The sequence below is a fragment of the Anser cygnoides genome, chromosome 3 (genome assembly GCF_040182565.1).
Source record: "Anser cygnoides isolate HZ-2024a breed goose chromosome 3, Taihu_goose_T2T_genome, whole genome shotgun sequence".
NCBI classification, from domain to species: domain Eukaryota; kingdom Metazoa; phylum Chordata; class Aves; order Anseriformes; family Anatidae; genus Anser; species Anser cygnoides.
Genome location: NC_089875.1, coordinates 79,733,568 through 79,753,874, shown reverse-complemented (window position 1 = coordinate 79,753,874; position 20,307 = coordinate 79,733,568). Strand labels below are relative to the sequence as shown.

The following is a 20,307-nucleotide window of genomic DNA, read 5'->3' as shown; positions in this document are numbered from 1 at the left end:
TTTCCTTGAACACCCTCTGAGATGGTGATGCCACCACTTCCCTGGGCAACCCGTTCCAATGCCTGACTGCTCTTTCTGAGAAGAAATGTCTCCCAGTTTCCAACCTGAACCTCCCCTGGTGCAACTTGAGGCCATTCCCTCTAGTCCTATCACTAGTTATCTGTGAGAAGAGGCCGACCCCCAGCTCCCACAGCTTCCTATCAGGCAGTTGCAGAGAGCAATGAGGTCTCCCCTGAGCATCCTCTTCTCCAGAGTAAACAACCCCAGTTCCCTCAGCTACTCTTCATAGGACTTGTGTTCCAGACAAGTGGCTGTTACTCTTCTGTGGCTTGCCGTAAGGACTCGAAGTCTGCAGAGAATTCTTGAGAATGTTGTGTCTATTGTCTTCAAGAAAATCCATCTGAACAAAGTTGTCAACCTCTATTTATAACTCTTGCATGATATTACTTGTTTCTTCTGCTGCTGTGGAGCAGCTGACAGCACTTGCAGAAAGGCAGACATCACTGGGCCTCTCTGGCAAGTAGGAACTGCAATTTTGTCTGTATAATGAAGAATTGTAATTCAGGAGAATAGGAATGGGATTAATGTTCCTTTCTCGCAGGTTGTTTGTTTGTTACCTGGGGAATGGCTAATGGATTAATTCTGCCTTCATGCATCTCTTACGGGGTCTCCCTGAAGTCATTGTAGTGGCTTTCAAAGTAAAGCTGCCAGTCTATGTAAGATTAAAGGACAAAACTGAGGACAAATTACCATAAGTAAAGAACTGGATTATTTGTACTTTGTTTGATTAGTAATACTTCCTAAATGTGTTTGTGGTGTTTCAGTATTGATTTCAGTAGACACCCCTGATAGCACCTGGAATAGGGCATCGTTGTAACTGGAAAGCAGACAAAGTTTTTATTAAAGATGACTGATTTTACAGACCATGCATGGCAACTGGGAGAGATGAAAACGTCACATTATTCAGGTACTGGGAGACCAGTGTGATATCTGTAATGGTTTGACAACTTGGGGGAATAATTCTCTGTTACAACATCCTTTACCCTTTCTGTCATAGAAGCAACTTTCAGTAGTCATTAAGCAGCATAGATTAGTTGATACGGTCATTTTAATATTTTTGCCTTTTGGAATAATACAGAGTTTATTAAGTCTGATCATACTGTCCATCCGTACTTTACTGTTAGTATTTGCCAGGTTTGCTTATATTCAGGTTGATGGTGGTACTTGGTCAAAGCACTAATTAGTTGATCAAGAGTTGTCATGATGGGGGAAGTGGAAGCTGCCTTTTGGAATATACACAGTATACCTCTTCCTCCTTTATGCCTCCCAGTTGTGTCTTTAGGGAAAATTAATATAGTCAAAGCATTAGTTTAGCTGAATGGCAAAGCTTCTTAGACCCTACAAAGGACTGTGAGATTGTGCTGTGAGATTTTCATAGCTGTTTAATATTTAGGGAAGTAGGCAAATAGCAGTAAGTGCTTCTGGCCTATTCTAAAAATTGTTTTGTTGGGAAGTCTCTTCTCTCCCCCCTCTTCTGCCCTGTTATGGTAATACTTATAATACTTGATTCTGAGTTTGCAGAAAGGACACATACCTCAAAGGCAGCAGGTGCAGGAAGTTCAGGTGGTAGGATGTGACTTCCTAGGAAAGACTAGAGGAAAGGCCACTTTCAGGCTATAATCAGTCTAGCCAAAAAAATTTCACGTGCACCTAGTCCACATGATGTTCTTTCTGCAATAAAATTGAAAAAAAGTTGCTTTGGAATTGCATCTCCTAAAAGTATTGATCTTTTAGGCTGAGGCTGTGTATGCTTTGAATTTTAATGTGCCTCTCCTTTCTCTCTCTCTAGCTGGAATGCTTGCGGCTTTCTCTACAGGATTATAAGCTTTGATATTCAGAAGAGCAAAACTGAAAAATGCCATCTGAGAGGTGCCTGAGGTATAGTACTTGGTAGAGTGTAGGAAGTTGTTCACATTTAGTGTGATGTTTAGCAAAGCATTAATTAGCAGATAGTAAAATGTGAAATTAATGTTTTTGTTCATTAGTCATTATTTAATTCATATCCATGTTATAATCTGCAAGAGATTGCTGGAGGCAAATGGCAACTAGAAAGCAAAGAGAAGCATGCTGGGGATTGGTTTGGGTCTCAGTCTCTTCATATGTTATCTTGTTTATGGTCTTGTCTATACTTGGAATTTTTGATTGTGGAAGCAACTGCCGTTTTACATTTATGTAGCTGTTAGTGCCTGTTGATTTTTGATGTTTTTACTGTTCATATATTCAAGACATACGTTACTCTTCCAGTTTTTTGAAGCCATTTCAAGCATTCTCTCCAAATTCATCTTTCAGCCTTCCAGAATCTCACATTCTGTCTCTTTCCCTCTTACAGAGTCTTAGTCACCCATATATACTTACCAATCTATCCTTTCTCATTTATTTATTTGTATTGCCTGTTGTCTCATCAGAGAGTTGATATTTATGATTTAAGTAATTTCTGGGAGCATTTTGAGGGAAAAATACTCAATAGAATGTATTCGTCTAGTTGCTTTTCTGCACAACCTTGCGCTAGTCTGATATGCTGGTAGGTTCAACTGCTGCTCTATTTTGCAGAGTAGTTAACATTTTTGGGCTGATCTGGGATCTCAGAGGTCTGCCGGATATTATTAGGGTATTCTACCGTTCCACTTCTGTTACCTTTTCCCTGGCATGCCTCTGCAGCAGGAGAGAATCAGGAAATCCTTGCATTTTGTAGCTGTTGAGTACTCACAGCATCAATACAATGTGGCCATGTAATGTTTAGTGAATTGATGCATTTTCACTTATAAATTACAGTTAAATTACCTTGCATGTGTATACATTCTTCATACATTATTAACAGAAGGGATACAGGCAATTGATTTTTAACTTCAGTCATTCAACTGGAAAAAGGATTAGGATTGAACTGAATTTAAAACCATGCAGGTATTAATGTATATATAATTTCCACACAAAAATTACCCTTGTGCCTTGTCTTTTCAAACTGTTTTCTACTGAGTGAAATAGTCCTTATCTACAACATGAGATGCATTAACTTCCAGATGATTGTGAGAAAAGTAAGAGGAATGAAGAAACAATTCACAACATTGAGAGAGAGACTAATTATAAAAAGAAGTAAAGAGACACCACCTGTAGATATAATTAGGTTATAATATTTGCACAGTTAATCTTCCAATTTTATTATATCCTCAATTCCCTTAGGAAGAAAAAGTTCTTCCAGTTAATACGGAAGGGGAAAACCTGGTTGTGCAGACTTCACTGTATTCTTCAGTTCTGTGAGAATCAGTAACAAAACTGATAGCTTACCATTGATTAAAGATTCTTTATTGTTGCTGATGAAGACTGCAGAAAGAGTTTCTCTTCTTCTCCTTTTTTTTTTTAATACAGCAAGTTGAACTAGTAACATTGCTTGCCAAAAACAATGCATCCATTTGATTCAGTCACCCTGCTATAAAAGTTGCAGAAGGGAAAAATTGTTAGCAATAATTACATTTTCACAATCACAGTTACATTTTATTTTAACAAGTTAGATTTCTTGTCAATTATCCATTAGAATTTCGTTGGGGTTCCACAAATGGAAGAATTGAGGACAAAGTTTCATTTGAATGAATTATTTTGAAATGTAGGGTGTGTCCACATGTGAAACCTAAACAATTAGAGAAGGTGTTGAAATTCAGATACAGGCTGTTCTCCTGTGTGTGTAATGTGTAAATCTATTTTAGCCATCCTTCTTCCAGAAATAACACCTTAGCTTTTGTCTTTTTTTCAAAGATAAGATTAAAGCAAATGGTGTGCAAGGCAAGTCTGCATTAGTTTGCAGAAGCCCGAAGCGTGGGAGTGGGATATATTGTACAGAAAGCGAGTGTTGATGGGAATGAAGAATATAGCAGCCACACAGCTGCCGCCATAGCTTGCATATGTAGTTAACTGTGTGATTTTAGTGGAAAGATGAGAGCTTATTTATCTTGTAATCAAATTTCTTTTTTTATACCTTCCCTTTGATTTATTCTTGAATGACTCTCTGTAAATTCATCTTCTATAAAGACCTAGATTCTCAGGCAATATGAGTTGGTGAAGTCTCACAGATTTCAGATGAACTGCATTGTTTCATCCCAAAGAGGCTTTGCAGATTTTTTTGGTTTGTTTCTATTTGTATTTATTTATGACTGGGTTTGCACATAAAAATGTATCTGCAGTTATATTCCCTCTCCTCTTGTCTGATTTCTAAGGAAGCCAAAATCAGACAATCCTAGGCCGGATGACAGAAGTCCTGCATTCATGCAAGGAGATATTTGGAGGCGGTGGAAGGCCTGAGTGTGAAAAAGGCTTCATAAATGTGAATGACCTTAAATCGTCTGAAAACTTTCAGTAGTCCAGTATCAGGCTTAAACAGGCCACCTGAGACCAAGAGTCTTCATTCTTTTGAGTAGGGCTGGTTACACAGATGCGTGCTCCTTTCCACTAATGCATCGATTTGAGGTACTCAAGAGTTGTTTTTCTGTCACTCCGTTGACCTAGGGCTTTGTTCTTCTCATTTAGCTCTACAATGATTTTGAGTTAATTCTGTGAGTCCCGCTGAGATCCAGAAGCAAATGAAAATGAGAACAGCTGAGATTTTTGAATCTGAGTATGTAATCAGATTTCATAATACTGTTAGACTGAGCTTTTCTTGTGATGGATGTACCATGAAAAGTTTTTGCATGATATGGTTCACGACTTTCTTTCCAAGATTTGTCGAACAACCTTAGAAAAAGTTGTTCTATATTGCTGATAGAATCTACTTGTTTCCTACATTTATTGATAAAATCTTTTCCATTTTTCCTCTCAGCGTTCAGGAAATGCTGACAGGTCAGAGGCTTTGTCAGTCGAGCTCCCATAACGATGCTGTCCTGGCAGCCCTGAACCAGCAAAGAAGTGATGGCATACTTTGTGATATCACCCTTATTGCTGAAGAGCAGAAATTCCATGCGCATAAGGCAGTCCTGGCAGCCTGTAGTGACTACTTCCGAGTAAGTCCAAAGATTTATTTTTTTTCTTTTCTTACAATAATACTGAAAGTTACTCCAAGTGTAGAAGGGAGAATGGTTATCCACACCATACTGAATAAACTGTAAATTTGAGCCTGGAGGAAAATTCAGTATTAATGCATATCTGGTAGAGTATACAACTTTAAATATCCACATACCTACGATAGGAAAGAAATGCAAATAGAAATATCAAGGACATAATTAAGTCCTTTTTAACATTATTAATAATTTAGTCTTTTTTTTTTTTTCCCATGATGAAGTTTCTTTCTTTTTTTTTATTTTTTTAAGAACTTGGGCATTTAGAAAAAGGAAATTTAAATCTTAATAAATATAAATCAGCTTGATAAATAAATTTAAATCAGCTTGAGAGTGAATTTTTATAGGAATGTAAACAGTTATTCTCAAAGAGGACTGGTAATTTTATTCTCCTCTCAGAGCCTGTAGTAATGTTTTGAGTGTAATAAAGCTTGTTTTCAGAAGCAAATGTTCCTGAAATGTAAAGGTTAAAATATTTTTTGCGAAACCTGACTAAATCAGATGCTCAGCATGGAAAATTGAACCCACATGATAAAGGTGGAGTAGTTGAAAAATTGAGATTTCTAATAGAAAAAGCATTTTTTTTTTTTTGTAAGAGGCAAAGCTACCAACCTTCATCACAGTATATCTGTTCAAAATGTTGGACTGTCTGTAGCTCTTTAGTTGACTGGTGTTGTTTTTTTAAAGTGTGAGTCATTCTGTTGATATTTGGAAACTAAAGCTGAAATTAATTTAAAGGTCTGTTTTCTGTAACAAAGCAGGTTTATTTAATATTTTGCCTACAATGTAATTGTATTGCTACAAGCACCATTATGGTGACCTTTGTGTTCTGTTAGAATAGTAATACAGTGTATAGCAACTTTTCAGTATCCCTAATTATTTGAGCATAATTTTCATCTCCTTTGGAGTTGTCTCTTTTTTTTTTTTTTTGGTCAGAATTGAGTAAATTATTCTATATACTTAAGAAAGAAATATTGTTACCTTGATATTATTTTTATCGTGATGACTTTAAGCCAATTGATTGCTCATTTTTTGAGCTTGTCTGCATGCTTCTGTGTTCTGCTCATGCAGACTTTGGACTGTGGTAGCTGTTAATATTGCTTTTTCGTGGTGCCCTGGCCTGCTGTCACAAAGATTGCTTAGCGCTGTTTTTTTCCCTTTGCCCCTTCCCTTTACTTCTGTGCAAAGATAAAGAGGGATTTGGGAGCTCTCTAGCTCCAGTGAGTGCTACATATACCTGCTGGTGGTAGATATACTGCAGGACTGATCTTCTGGCTTAGCTGAAATATTTTAATAAGCGTGCCACACGATTCCTTGAGACCTGTGAAATGCATTCCTTCCAGAGCTATTTGTATTCAGTGTACAGAAACATCATAGAGTGGGCAGCTGTACCGTGTTTAAGTGGTGTGGTAGGAACAGCTTCTACCTTAGTCACTTATTTATTGACCTTGAGATTTGGGGCGCAGTGACTCAGCTTGTCACTTCCAATTGAGTTACTTGCTGTTTGCTGAATGGTTACTGCAAATTGAAATCTTAATGCCTTTTGGCAAAGAAAAAAAAAAGCTTTATAGTAGATCAGATTAATAATTGCTACATAAATCTCTCCTACTAAAAATACCAAATGATTTATGCAGCATTTGGTAATTTGATCTGCCCCCAAACTGTTATAATTTGGTAGGACATATTCTTCAAACTTCAAGTATTGGCTATAAATATGAAACTCTTGCTTTATGAAATCAGTCAAACAATTTCTATTATTAATGGACAAAAAGCTTTGTTAAAAATTGAGAAATTAGATTTGATTTATTAGATTTATTCTGCAGAAACATGGTGAAAAAGTGACTAGAATCGGGAATATAATATGTAGTCATTAAAAAAAAAACACAGGTTGATTAAAAAATAATAGTTAAACTGGGATTATAAATGTTTTTATATCTAGGGAAATTTTGTCTAATTTGAGCTACCCAAGCATTCATATTCTAAGATATAGGAGAATGACGGCAATTTTCATTTAGAGTCAGGGAAGAGAAATAGACATCTCCAGAGGATGACAAAGGAGGGTAGAAGACTTACTTAGGATGAGATGAATCACCATATGCAAGTGCCAGATTTCTCTCCACTGGTCATAAAGACTAGACTTAAGTGCTTCGTATTTAGCTGTTAAAATTACATAAGGTGAGTTCTACCCTTAGTTTTCCTGGATTTTCTTGGAGGAATTGTTGGAAGAACCTTGTGGTCTTTCTAACTGTGCAGAAGTCATTGCCAAGATATATTTACCTTTCACTGATTTTTGAGAGACTTTTTCATGTAAGCACAGAACTGCAGGGGATAGGATTCTGAGAACATCAGATGTTGGAGTTACGTGAATAAAACTGAGATGACAACGCTATACATCAATGTGACACAAAGAACTTGCCTTTCGTAGCTTCAGGTTACTGTAGCTCACAGATTTGATTAATATACCAGCCTGCCCCCAGCTCTCTCTGGGGTGGCTGCCGTCCAGTTCTTCTGATCGCATAGATTCCCAAGAAGTATGCCCAATTGTACTCAAGGCTCTGTCAGCATGAATATTTATTTTTGTTTTCTTTTTTGCCACTTCTCTAAAAACAGCTTGTACAAGAGACGGGATATTTGCTTCCTACAGATCCCGCATACGGTTTTCTACATGTTCTTTGTCTATTTTGATTTAAATGGAGCTACTGCTGAGATTGTACTTTCTTGATGAGAATAACAAATCAGCCGAGCAGCATGTTTCTTTTCAAATTGCCATTTATTTTCTTGTTTTACTGCAACAGAAACTTTAACACTTTAGCAGGATGACTGTGTGTCCCGTTACAAATGGATGAGAGTTGGAGCCATTGTATGTAAAAGAGTGGTGAATGTCAGACATTGGTTTTTATTATCAATTTTTCTTTGGGGTTATAATCTGGGGTAAATTCTTCATTTGCTTTTCTAAGACAAGACAGGGACCTGAGCTTCATCAAATACTGAGCTTTGACCAGCACCAGGGGTAACAGCGTGCCATCCTGGCTTCCAGCTGGTATAGTTAGTCTTGTAGTTTCAGCTGTGCTGAAACATGAGTGTTTAAATTAGAAATTAGAATAGTTCAGTAGGAAGGGACTTACAAGGGTTATTGAGTCCAACTGCCTGTCCTAAGTATAACATCTGATTTGGGAGTTTGTATCATTTAGATACAAAAATACTCTGTGTGTATGACTTTCTTCCTTTTTTTTCATAGAAAAAATACAAAGTTGACAGTTTAAGCACTTGAGGACTAGGATTTTCAATTTCCTTTCTTTACACCATCTACTGAAGGACCTCTTCTTCTTTCAAAATGAGCTAGGGAACACAGGAGTCAGCTTCTTACCCTTAAAGATTCATGTAAAGAATAGTAAATAAACACATTTTTATGAATTATTTTCTTAAGTAACAAACAGCATTATAGGCAAAGTTTTCTGTATGACATGCTGCAATTTGCTGTTTGTCTCAGTCTATTGCAGTGAGACAAGGAGGTTTAGTTACTGAGTATATGTAAATTGTGATAGCTCTAGCAAGCTAAGTGATTTCCAATTAAAAGATATATTTTTTTTCTTTTTTCCCCTCTGGGAGCAAAATGAAATGTTACTGCATGACTTTGTTAGTAGGCATTTACAGTGTTGGCAGGTGATTATGTAACATCAAGCTTTTCTTGTACAAAATGCATTGGTTTTCCAGTCAGAACAACTCCTTTCTCCTTCCTTATTTTTCGTTTGAGTGGATTTATAGTCATAGGACTAGATTATTTTTTTCTCAGATGTACATTTTCCATGTTATCTGGATTGACAGGATTATATCAATTAACTAGAATAGATTTTAAAATGTCAATTATATCCTGATTTTTTTTCCCCACAATGATCACATTCACTTCTTAAGAGAATCTTTCTTTGAAATTAACCTAATAGATACTAATTTTGTTTACAGTCTTCGTACTTTTAATTGTCACAGTTGATTTTTAAGCATTTTATTTTCAGAATTTTTCCTGTTCTCTTTCCTCCCTGTCAACAGAGTATATCTTCCTGTGTACACAGCAGTGCTGATTGTTCTTATTTTGTAATATGTTGCATCATTTCTGCGTAAGGTTAGAAAACTGATTTTTATAAACAAATTCTTGAGGTGTGAAAGATTGTATGAAGCAAACAGTTTCCAAGGTCTTGTTACGTAAGTCATAAAGACGAAAAGGCTCTCCCTAACACATTTTAGGGGTAGCTGTAAGGACCTCTAGTTCTGACATGCTATTACGACCTGGAATGGTTGCTTATTTAGAAATCCTTCTCCCAGGTGACATTTAAAAATGTTAGATCTTTGCATTTGGACCAAATAAATTCTGTTGTTCTAGTAACATCTATTCACTGCTGAGACTTTTGTGCTAAATGAGGCTGTTACCCTCACTATAAGCTTCCTGAGTAGGTTGGGAAACATTTCTATGTCTAAACTTTTCCTGGGATCAGTTTAATTTCATCTTCTCAGTTGGAAATTACAATGTATTTGAGAAATTAAAGTATTTCATCTGTTTTAATTGCCTAACACAACTTTGGTAGATCTCAGTCACGTAGATTCACTGTGGCATCTAAATTTGTTTCTAAATTATTTTTTTTCAATTTCCCAAGCATATAAAATCTTTGCTTTTGCTAAATGATGTATGTGCCATCTTGTTTTTAATTACCGTAGGCTCTTCAACTCAAATCATTTAAACTATAGCCTTCATAAGGATATTGCTGTTATATTTGCTAGCAATTAACTTGAAGTAAATTCCTATTTGTCTGTTATCTGCCTGTAACTTGCACCCAAGAGTAGTATTTTAATGAATTTGAAACCCAAAGTTCTAAGTTAGACCAATCACTGTCAAGGTAATGCTAAGAAGGAAATGCAATTGAAGAACAGATTCTGCTTAAGTTGATTCTGTTCAATTTTATCTTCTCAGATATGAGCTATGATACATAGAATTCACAGTCCCCAAAACAACAACAAAAAACATCTCAAAAAAGCCCTAAAATGTTTTACAGTACTAAAAGTTCCTAGCCAAATCTATTAATTTAAGAGATGATTTTTGTCTAACTCCTGAACTTATATCTAATACAGACTTGATGAGGACAACACAGGCTGAAACCTAACTTTTTTTTTTTTTTTTTAATGTAGCATGATAATACCATAGGAATAGTATGTGTTATCAACATCTTTACTAAGTTTAATCAAATCATTCGAAGTAATGAAGCACAGGCATGTGTGAAGTGGCTTACTGTCTGAAGGCCTTTCTATCTGAACAAACTGTTGTTTAGTTCTTAACTGTGCATGAAGGTGGTTTGCAAATGATTTAAGGCTTTCTAAATCAATATTTTACTGTATTTACTATCAAAGTGGACAAGGTAATGGGGTGTGTCTGGGTTATTTTACTTAGTTCAACCTTATCTTTGCAATTAATGCTTCTTTCTTCTGTGAAGTTCTGAAGCAATTTTCCATTGCTGCAGACAGAATTCCCACAGCATGGCCGTGTGGGTACTATCACAAACATTTGTAATATTTTCTAAATTCTATTTTCAAATACCCCACAGTTATGTTGTCAGTAAATACGTTTGTCACAATTCTCATAGTGTGTAAATAAATTAATTGCAATTCTGCTGCTCTGAATGGTAAACAATATCATGTCTTACTCTCTGAGTCATCCACTTAATTTTTATTTTTACTTTTTTTGAATTCCCTGTACAGTAAGTGCACCATGAGTAAGTGTGGCAGAATCAACTCTGCAGTTAGTGAGGTAGGCCTTAGGAGACTGTAGCTCACCATCTCTAATTAAATTAGTGTTATAGCAACATGTGGTGGTTGGTAACTATTCAACTGATATGTTTTCTCAATTTAAAAGCAGGGCAGAAAGGAGTAGGAGTCATGGCAGCCTTGTTGCTGTAATTTCCAGTTCTCTTTGCCATCTTCTCTTTTGCTTCCTCTAGGCTACCTCACTTTAATTTTTCAGCATTTTTATAGCAGAGTTCTGAAGCTGGGCTGGGCTCTGCAGCAACTTGTGTGTTGCTGCAAGTGCCTGCCAGTGGAAAGCCAACTTACTGGAGCAGGGCTGTGGCATGGAGCTGTTTCACACAGATTTTCTTCTCAGTCTCTGCAAGCTGGTGAAGTCTTAAATCTTAGAACCGTTGGATGCAATAGACGCTTTCCATATTTTGCAGTCCTCATTAGTATCTTCCTACACAACCTCAGGAAAAGTTAAAGCTGTTATTTTGTGGGTGTACTAAAGCTGAAAACCCCTTCTTCTCCAACCACCTGAGTGATTTACTTGGGCAGTGTGTCACTTCTAGGTTCAGCGAGTAGGACTGACATACCGTGAGAAGTATCCAAAGAGAGGCAAGACTGCTGAAGAACTAAAAACATGATCTATATCTTGCACTCGCAAAGGGTACATAGGTGGTTTTAGGATGTTTTAAAGCTATAAAAATAGCTGTTTCTCTTTTGGATGCTTCTTCAGGGTTTCATGCATTCCACTTCATTTGTACAAGGAGAAGCCCATCACAATACACATGCTTTTGCCTTTTACATTGCACATTATGCTTGTTAGAAGTTTTATAGGAAATATCTTACTTTAAAAAAAATCAGTTTCTTCATTGTCAGCAGTGCCATTTTTTGCACCTTGTTAACAACTTCATTTCAGTAGCCTGAAATGCAGTATTGGCTAGTTGAATTCTTGTCATTGTAGGCCTTCATCTAACAAAAGGTTGTATTTAAGCAGTAGAACCTCTATATTTGAGTGTCCTGAACAGCTTTATGTTGTTGGTAAATGCTGTAAAATTGCTGCTGGTTGCTTATCTTTGGCAGGAGTTAATCTGCCTAAGTTAACCTGTATTCAAACTTAGACATCTAAAACCAGGCTGAGTCCCAATCCACTCTTACTGGATGACCTAGTGTGCAAGTGACCAATGAATTAAACTGCCTCTCCGTTTAACAGGTAAAGCCTCAAAAGAAAGAGATACCCTGAGCAGCTTTGGGTGAGAATGAAGAATGGCCCACTGTGTCAGATTGTTGACTACTTGCTTTAGCAGTAGCTGTTTGTGGTGCCTGGAGATAAAGAGTAAGAATGGGCTAAACTTAATGTGTCCCTGAGAAATCCCACCTGTGCTTAGCTTGGGCATTTCCAGAGCAGGGTGTGATTTCTGTCTGTTCAGTAACCCTAAAAAAGTGTCTTATCCAAGCTTTTACCCTGTTTCCCATTGAGGCTGTGCAAGAAATGTTGTCCACTGTGTGCTCTGACAAGCGACCACTTCATTATTGTGAAGAAATACTTTTTGTTTGTTCTGAATCTGATTTCTACCAGTTTCATTTCATTTCTCTGGTTCTTCTGTTGGAAGAGACAACAAACTGTCAGTTCCTAGGTGTTCTTCTCGTGGCACTCAATCATCATCTCTCTTTCAGGTTGGAGGCTTCTAACTTTCTCAGATATTACTCAAATGGAAGCCGTTCCATATTCTTGGTCATTCTTTGGATCTTCTCTAGTATATCTTTTGTGAGATTTGTGTGCAGTGTTAGGCGAAGCATAGACTTCTGCCTGGGCACAGGGTTGTTTTCTGTTTTGTTCTTCTCTCAACTAAAAAAAAAAAAGTCTAAGTTTTTTGATTGCTTTTTAAAACTTTTTTTTTTCTTTAACCGTTGCTGCGTACTGAACTGACACCTTCAAGAAACTCTCATACTGCAAGACCTCTTTTGAGCTGTAATGTTCAGGAGGGACATTATCACTTTCAAATTTAGGATGTTTTTTCTCATGTGGATCACTCTACACTGAATTTTAGCCCAATCACTCATCTCATGCAATACTTTCACAGTTTATCACATTTTGCCTGTGCCCTTACTAATTGGAATAGCTTTGTCTCAATGGATGCTGTAGCTGTACTGGTCTCACCCTTTTCCAGATTGTATCTGGATATGTTAAATATGCAAGACTGATGTGCTCCACTGGAATCATCATTCCCCTGTAAAAACTGGCCAGCTATTTTATTTTATTTTATTTTACTTTACTTTGTTTTACTTTATTTATTTTATTATTATTTTATTATTATTGTATTTTATTTTAATTTTCCCCTCCCCATCTTCAATCACTCATTTATCCAGGCAAAGACCTCTCTTTTTCTTTCCTCTCTTGGATATTTTGTTTTAAAGGCCTTTGAAGAACTTCGGATTCACAAAAAAGATTTTGACGCTTTGTGGAAAAGTAATGGTTAGAGCCTAGTATAACATTCTCTTCATCAGTAGACTATAGCTGTTACTTTTACATGTATAAAAGCAATTTTACATGTGTGTGTATGTGTGCGCAAAACTCAAAATCTAGTAAACCATTTACCATTTCAGCTGTGTGGAGCATTCTCAGCTCCATGGATGCAAGGAGCATGGATGAAATAAGAATGTGGTCTTCCAAGATTTACAGACTACCAGCTATAAAAGCAAGCAACAACTGTACGTAAAGCTCATTTGAAAGCAATATTACTAGATATTTAGATACCTTACAAAATATCTGTGTTTTTAGAAGCGCTCATACCTGGTACTGAAGTACCTGCCTTTCCAGAATTTGATTTCAACACAAAAGGAGTAGATATCAAGCCTGTGGAATTTTTGGGAATAATTAAATTGGCATCATTGGGGTTTGTTACTTTAGAGGGGTTTTGTTTGTCAGAGGTGAAGGAAAAGTCAAAAGTTAAACGAGAACAGCCAAATGTAGACTACTAAAAATAAAATGAAGAGATGAGTTTGTAGAGGCATTTGTTCCAGAGGAGATAGCTGATCAAGGGCAGAGCTCAGCTGATGAAAGTTACTGTGAGAAATGACTGTAATATTAGCAAAAACTTGGTTAGTCAAGACGTTCTTCTTCTATTTGGCAAATAGCGGATGCTTAATTGCTGTTGTAGGTTTTCTCAGTAAAAGGATATGGAAAACCAAAGAAAAAATTGGTCATTGAGCTGGCTTTGTTTTCTAGGCTTTGTATCAAATAGCTTAATAAAGATACCAGTGGGTATTAGGTGTGGTACTTTAGCAAAGTTATACTGTGATCATTATGGAAAACAGTTTTATAGTCATAATGGAAAACAAGATTTTTTGAAAGATATAAACTGTTTCTAGTTCAACCCTTCATAAAATGGGCTGGATATGAAAGGTATCTGGCACAAACCTTCATAAAATGAACCATTTCAAATTGCAGCGTTAGGCTTCTCACATAACAAGTATGCTTTTGCAGTTAAGCTGCAGAATAGGAGATAATTGTTGCAGTTTACTATTGGTTGGTACCTTTGGATTTCAGTGTGTAATGACATTTACGTCACATAATGACTAGCTTCTTAGAAGCTAATTATAATAACTAGGATTATGTTATTGCAATTCTGCTAAATGAAACTTTGCCATACAACTATTTAGTTATGACTTACATACCGTGAGGTGAGAAACTTCTTGTCTTGCTATGTTGAGTTTGCTTTTAAAAGTAGCCTTCTTAAAGGTGTCAACACTTTCTCTTTTTCTTTCTTTCTCCCCCCGCCCCTCCCCCCCCCCCCCCCCCCCCCCCCAAAAATATAAAGAAGGTTTGCCTCCTGGAATGAAAAGTGTTGTAAAGTGTAAAGTGCTAGCTCAAGAGCTGACTTTTATTCCAGTTTTATTTTGAGCTTGGTTTTGATATCACTTGCTAAAATCATCAAAGGAACAATAGGCTTATGCATTCACTGGGAAGCATTACACCAATTTAAGTCAAAATTTGCAAATGTGACTCATACTTCTCTGTGCTTGACTGGAGATGCTGTAAAAAAATATCTGTTTTTAGTTATGCTGCTCTCTTTATATTCCAGAAGGCAGGCCTATTTAAGAGTGACAATTGTTAGGACAGGCTGTACGTTAATGCAGATTTCTGCAATGTATTGCATGGCATGGTCCTTGCAATTCAGTTTTCTTTCTTCTGCCACAGTGAAAGTGATTTTGGCATTCAGAATCACCTGTAGTGACTCATTTCTTTTGCAACAGTGAAACTAAGGGTACTGTAGCTGTGGTAGTTCACTTATTATTATTATTTATTATTATTATGATATGGGATTGCACATAATTGTAGAATTATTGTTTCTGAAACATAACTTAGGCTACTTTTGAACATAGGCCTTTTTAGTGATGAAATCATTAGCAACTCATCAGGAATAGTAAGCAATGATCTGTCCTTTTAACGTCTACCTCAAATTATGTTTGTGCATTTAAACAGAAGTTTGGAGAAGTCATGTTACACTGGCTATTAAAAGTATGATCATCAAAATATGTACTATATTTAATGTATATTCAATCAAGAATTTAACTTGTTAGCAAGAAAATGCTTCTCTAGTTGTTTATTTTGACTGAAAGTAATAGACCCTGTGCCTTGTTACAGTCAAGAAAATTACTTTGTTCTTGCTGGGTGGCTCCCAACGAATGTGCACAAATCATGTTCTTAGCTCTTCTAAACAGCAGTGCAGCTCTTTACTTCCATTTATTTTACTTGTTTCTAAAGCTACTAAGTGGTATCTCTGCATTAAAAGTGCAATGCAACAAGTGCATAACATAAATGATTGATTTGGTATGCTCTTAGGTGCAGTATATCACTGACACTGATGTACTGAAAGAAATGGCAAAAGTTCAAAGGAATTTGCTAACAGTAATGCAAGCCTTCGGTACTGTGCATAAAATTGTATATTGTTCAGTTTCTCCTGTGTTTCCTTTCATCTCTTTAACCATATAGTCCCTTAAACTGGGAATGAGAGCTGACCTTTTCATTTTACAGGATTTATTTTAGTTGAATGGCAAATGCTTAAAAAACAATATTTAGATAGATTTCATTGAGCAGATGTATTACTGCAGGCTCAGTTATCAATGATTGACATTATGTGACATTTTCTCTGAGAGTTTATACAGAACTTGTTCAGAAGAATCATGTAATAAGCCTCTTAATCATATTTCGTGTAGTTGGTATTGATGGATATGTTTTTTCAGTGTGCAGGAGACTCCAGAGGACATGGCTTATGATTGATTTAGGACAGACAGGCTTAAAATGGGAGGAAAACAAAACAAAATTATCATGTTAGTTATGAGAAGAACAAACCATGTTTTTACATGCAGTGAGGAAATATTTACATATTAAATTGATTATTTAGATAAGTGTATGTTACATATCTAGAATGTGGTTAATATTTGATGCAGACTGTCATCTGTCAAAGTAGTACCTTGATTCTTGTTTATTCAGTCTGATTTTTTTATTATTATAGGTAAAAACAGCAAAGAAGAAACAATATTGCTTATGTAATGAAGAATTAGAACATGGAAGTTAAGAACAACTAAAGGTTAATACTACAAAGGGGATTAAAAAGATTATGAGTTATTTATTTAATATTACTGTTACGCGAACATTGAGGTGATATTTTTAGTACAAACTGCAAAGGAGAAAGTTTTGGTCTGACAGACTTTATAGTCCAAACAGATGTGTCTCAGGACTGGATATTTACAAATTTGAGCAACCCATATAAAGATAAGGTTAGGTACCAAATCAGGAAGAATTTAAGACTGTAAATTGTTCCATTGATGCTGGTAAGATTCCACAGACTTAAAATTACACATGCAATAAAAAATACTGAAGTATCACATCATAACTGAGTTCCCTGAGCAGTGTAGAAAATTGATTCAAGATCTCTTAAGTGCTAGTTTACTTTCTTAATAGCTTTTATGATGCATCAGAGAAGTACAATCAATTTCCTGATAAGAAAAAGATGTAAAACAGATGAACATAGAAGTAAATGAATATGTTGTGGGAAGTGAATCTGAATAAAGCACTGCATTTACTGAAAATGCCTATCTATTTTAAAATATTTTAAAGAAGAACTCAAGCAATATCATTGTGGAATTGTGGAGGCAGAAATTTGAGATGATAATTCTGCTCTTTTAAAACAGTAAACCAGTACTCGATAGTGTTACTTACCTTAAAAATTCAGTGCAAGAAGATAAATAGGTAACCTTGACAATGACACTCATAATAGTTCTTTACCAATTAGCTTGCTTGAAAGGCAGAATAGATGTTCACTCATTTTCAGAATTGTCCTGTTTTCTTCAGGTCTAACAACTACATATTAGTTTTTTTATTTTCTTCAGATGTATTTCTGAATTGGGTGGAAGAAGTTAGTTATAGAGGTAATATGACTACCAAATAAGCTGCTTGTTTCATTTTGAATCTTAGCTGTAGAGTTCAGTAATAAAGATGGCATGCTTACGGTTTAATTTATGCAAAGAATGGTAGGATTTTTTTTTCCTGTAACTTTTGACCAGAGTTCTTAAAATATAGCTGATAATTTTTCAGGGAAAGTAGGAGCAATTATTTATTTACTTATTTTTAACAGAGTACTCTGTACTTAAGAGATGAGTAAGCTCATGTGCACAGAGGCTAACTTGCTGCTAGTTCATCTTGACATCCTGTGTGTTCATCTTTTTTGAGTGTGTTGCAATGAAAGGAACTACAAGAATGCTAGTTCACTCTGTGCCAACTTTCCACTCTCCCTATCTGGTTGTGATTGTGAGGAAGGTATACCCTTTACAGTAGAACATATGTCAGATTTCTGGACACAAGAGCAACAGCTGAAGGTAAAGGCAGGCTCTGGTACCGCAGTTGCAAAAGCTCTAACTGCCAGTTAGAGTCAAGGATGAAAGATAACAGGGTAAGCTGAGTGGGAGATACTTGTATTGTGCTGTGTGAAGCAAGCCTGGACTTGCTGAAACCCTATGAACACCCTGGGAATGCAGCTTCTAATTCAGATGTTTCTGAAGAATCCCGGGATTACTGTGTTTGCTGCCTGACTGATAACACCGTGGTTGAGCAAGAGTTTGTGCAGTTCAGAGCTATGTGTTAGTGGGGGGGATCCAAGTGTTCTTCAGCTGTTGTAGTAGACGTAGGACTAGGGCTGCTGATAGTTATCAAAACAATGTTTGAGAACAGCAAAGTGGAATGGAAATACTCTTTTTTTGGGTTACTGTAGATTAGCTCAGTTCACTCTGTTTTTTTGAAAGCTTAGGTTTATATTAAGTTGCTTTTAGAGATGAATCAAAGAAAAATAAAGATTTCAGTCACTTCACATTCTTGCTGAGGGAGCTTTGAGATATTTCAGAGGTTATTGTTATGCAATGGAACAGTTTACTTTATTCCTGGAAGAGCCAGGGCATTTCTTGAAGGCAGTAATTTAGATGTTCGTTTGCTCATCTCCCATTTGGAATGTATCACAAAAGTTGGTTGGGGCTGATGTAGCTGAAACAAGGGATAAGCATAAGAAGGTCAAGGCAGGGAAACGGAAGGCATTATGTATGGATTCAGCCTGTCATAATTGGCAGTCTGCAACTATTTTTAAAGAGCTACTTACCCCTAAGGCTTTTGAACTAGAAATGACTTACACAAATTCAGGTAAGTGAAAGAGAATTCAGGTTCTTTATGTATAATTATATACGTACAATTTGTCACATGAAACACACTTAAAGGTGCAAACATTTTTCAGTTTCTCCTTCCTGTTATGGTTTGTAGTTTTCATTCCAGAAATACTCATCTTAAGAAAACAGAAGAAATTCTAAAGATGAATATAAAGAAAGGAAGCAATTAACTTCTGTCTCTTCAGCTTTCATTCCTCAGTTCAGTCAACCCATTACTTAGGATTAAAGTTTTCACCTATTTTAGGTATCTAGGCTAAGCTAAGTGTTTAGGCTTCCTCTACAGTTACAGAGTAGAAAGGATACTTGATACAGCCTCACCTTGAATATTGAGTGTAGTTCTGGGCTCCACAATATAAAAGGATAGTAAGATATTTCATCACACTAAGTCATGTAAATGGGTGTCTAAACATATCTATTTCTATCTATTGATTATCCACAAAACACTTTCACTTAATTTTGTTATACAGCTGCCTATCTTTACATACTGTTATTACAGGCCTCAATGACAATTTGTTCTCCTATTCTCTCAAGTTTCCAGTATTTTACCAATTTTCTTTCTATCCAGTATTTACACAGCATATCATTGCTCATTTAATGACATTTTTACTTTCCTTTAAACACTTCTTAAATATTAAACAAGTTTTCTTCAGATTTAAATTAGCACCTAATGATTTTCAATGTCTTTCAAATATATTCCTGTAATTTATTTGAACTTGTATCAGTGTTCAAATTGTACATGCATGTATATATTAAACTCCCATCAGAAAGCTTATAAAAGCTGAAGAATTCCAGTTTTTTTCTACCTAGGTCACTAGTAGTAAGTCACTTAAAATTTTGGTCACCATTCTTTTCAAGTATAACAATTTATTCTTTTTATATTTGTTTACTTGTCTCCTGAGACTGTATGTGTTTTATAATTCTGTTTCTGTCCTTTAAAAGGACACTGGGTTGCATGGAATTCACTGAAAGTGTTTACTTGTGTAAAATATTGTACAACGTGATTAAGTTGTTTTCTGACGATTTACTGCTTGCTAAGCCTGCCAAGGCTATAAGATTGATGTGTACAAATGGGGACAAGCTCATTACTGTCACAGATATGGATCATCTGAGTAAGTAAGAAAGTGACTCGAAGGCAAGGAGCAATTTTGTACCTCACTCTTTCTGACAGCAAGCAATTTGTGTTTGGGGGATTTTTAATATTCTTTTCATGTTTCTGTATTCCTAAAGTTGTATTTTGTGAAGGAGTCTGTACCTGTTGTTGCAGAGCTGCATGACTGATTAAAAAATCAATGAATCTAGACACTTTTTGTCTAATTTATTACAGTTAAATTAAAAAAAGTATACATTATTATTCTGATTTGGTGGTGTTTCACACCCATCTTGCATTTTGCTTTTAAAATCTAAGCAGCTGCAAAAGCTGAGCATGGGAAGTTAGAACCAATGACTGTGCTATGCATCATTTACTCAGGCTGTTCTGCCCAGTTACATCAGATCTGATCACATCTTTACCTGTTGTTGTGTTGCATTCAGTGTTAAGCTCTTGTCTTATTTTGTGTTCTGTGTAAACAGCTCCGTAAAGGTGCCTTTGGCTTCTGAGGGCAAACCAGTGAAACTGCAAGGTGCTGTGTATTAAAGGCCAACCAACTTGCTATGCATCTTCAAAGTCAGATTTTCAAGAGTCAGAGAGCTGCTTTTGTCAAATACAGTTTGATTATTTTTA

At 36.0% G+C, this 20,307-nt stretch overlaps 1 protein-coding gene across 15 annotated transcripts in view; it reads left to right on the top strand.

Moving 5' to 3' along the window:
- The window catches only part of KLHL32 (kelch like family member 32), a 123,873-nt gene that overhangs the window by 26,074 nt on the left and 77,492 nt on the right, over positions 1-20,307 (top strand). For 11 of the 15 annotated variants that reach the window (XR_010830445.1, XR_010830447.1, XR_010830446.1 and 8 more), the window contains 2 exons: positions 1,850-1,938; positions 4,865-5,045. Coding sequence is in view for 12 of the 15 variants with exons in the window: in XM_066994504.1 (XP_066850605.1) it covers positions 1,916-1,938; positions 4,865-5,045 (204 nt within the window). In the remaining 3 variants the exon portion in view is untranslated. Of the gene's footprint in view, positions 1-824; positions 968-1,849; positions 1,939-4,864; positions 5,046-20,307 lie in introns of all 15 variants that reach the window. The other 4 variants (XM_066994501.1, XM_066994502.1, XM_066994503.1 and 1 more) reach the window with 2 other exon arrangements.